Consider the following 1,972-nt stretch of genomic DNA (forward strand, 5'->3'; position numbering starts at 1 on the left):
ACACACACATTTCCAACACAGGCACAGTATTCCTCTCGTTCTACACACACACACACTCACTCACAAGCACAAACACACTATCCCATCAAAGCACCCACACACACACACACACATATACTCAATAACACAAACAAATGCACAAACACACACATACATACATTATAACAACATCCAACCACAACCATAACCAGACAGACCTAACAACAAACACACACACACACACAACTCACTATTACCTCCTTTTCTTTCTTTCCCCTTTCTCTCTCCCCATCTCCTTTCCTACAGTCAGCCTCTCTCCCTTTCTCTCTCTCTCTCTCTATTTCTCTATTTCTCCCTCTCTATATCTTTTTTTATTTTCACAAGTTTCTTCCCTTTTCCCTTTCTATCAATATTTTTTTTTTTTTTCATAGCTCACACTCTCTGGAACTCTCTCTCCTTCTCTCAGTCCCCTTTTCTCTCTCTCTCTCCTTCTCTCTCTCTTTCACACACTCACTCCCATATATATTTTGTGATTTCTTTTTCAGTATACATAAATACATACATATCTATCTATCTATCTACCTACCTATCTATCTATCTATCTATCTATCTATCTACCTACCTACCTACCTATCTATCTATCTACCTATCTATCTATCTATCTATCTATCTATCTATCTATCTATCTATCTATCTATCTATCTACCTACCTATCTCTCTATCTATATATCTATCTACCTACCTACCTACCTATCTATCTATCCACCTATTTATCTATCTATCTATGTGCGTGTGTTTTTTATGTGTGCGCATATACAAATATATATATATATCAGATTGGAGCCTGGTGCAGCCACCTGGTTCACCAGTCAGTCAAATCGTCCAACCCATGCTAGCTTGGAAAGCGGACGTTAAACGATGATGATGATATATATATATATATATATATATATATATATATACATATACACACACACACAAACATATACATACAAACACACACACATATACATATATTTCAATGCATGTATATATGCATACATATACATAAATATATATATGTGTGTGTGTGTCTGTGTGTATGTATTTGTATATATGTATTTAAAAATACATGCATATTTAAACCCACTTTTTTCCCCCATCACTGTCTCTTCCTCCTCTCTCCATGCTCTCCCTCCCTCCCTCACTCTGTCTCTCTCTCTCTCTTGGTTTTCTCCAAGAACATCCATTTTTCCAGCCTCCAGACACCGACAAATGAACAGTTGAACAGTTGCAGTTGTGAACATGTATCCAAGTGGAGAAAATGGTTAAGTTCTAGACTACTGAAGTTTGTTGAGGACGATTAATATACACTCTCTCCCTCACACACACACACTCAGAAACACACACATACATAAACACACACAAGCACACAAACATTTGACAATACCACTACATGTTATATAAAGGCAGTAAACCAATAAATTATGGAAATGAGCAAAGATACCACACATGCCAACATATACACATATATACAAATGCATATACATGACTATACAATCAAATACACATATATACTATATATATAGACACGTGCAAAGCAACAAATGCACTCATACACACACATACATATATTATATATTATATATATACATACATACACACATATATATGCATACATACACACACGCACACACTCATGTATGCAACATATGGGCATATAATATATATATGCACACATATATACACAAGTATTGATAGATATATGCTTACATAAACTCAAACAGCTGCAGTGTTGAGAGAAATAATATAAATAAGAAAATAATGTACATCATGTCGGTGGTGAGTGTATATACACTGGCTGTATACACATTGATTGCATGTGCTTTATTACCTGTACACACTTTTGAATTCTACAGCAAGGTAAGTGCTTTTGTTTCAGTAAATATTGGCTTAAGATTTTCGTACAAAAGACCTGCAAGTTCGAGGGAGGGACTAAAGTTGATTACATCGA

At 35.2% G+C, this 1,972-nt stretch overlaps 1 protein-coding gene across 3 annotated transcripts in view; it reads left to right on the plus strand.

The window, feature by feature from the left end:
• The first annotated feature begins 1,067 nt into the window (after positions 1-1,067).
• The window catches only part of LOC106875639 (secretin receptor), a 26,356-nt gene continuing 25,451 nt past the window's right edge, over positions 1,068-1,972 (plus strand). For all 3 annotated transcript variants that reach the window (XM_014923872.2, XM_014923882.2, XM_052977196.1), the window contains exon 1: positions 1,068-1,881. In XM_014923872.2, the coding sequence (XP_014779358.1) occupies positions 1,783-1,881 (99 nt within the window). In that variant the 5' untranslated portion in view covers positions 1,068-1,782. The remainder of the gene's footprint in view (positions 1,882-1,972) is intronic.

The sequence above is a fragment of the Octopus bimaculoides genome, chromosome 27 (assembly GCF_001194135.2).
Source record: "Octopus bimaculoides isolate UCB-OBI-ISO-001 chromosome 27, ASM119413v2, whole genome shotgun sequence".
NCBI lineage: Eukaryota > Metazoa > Mollusca > Cephalopoda > Octopoda > Octopodidae > Octopus > Octopus bimaculoides.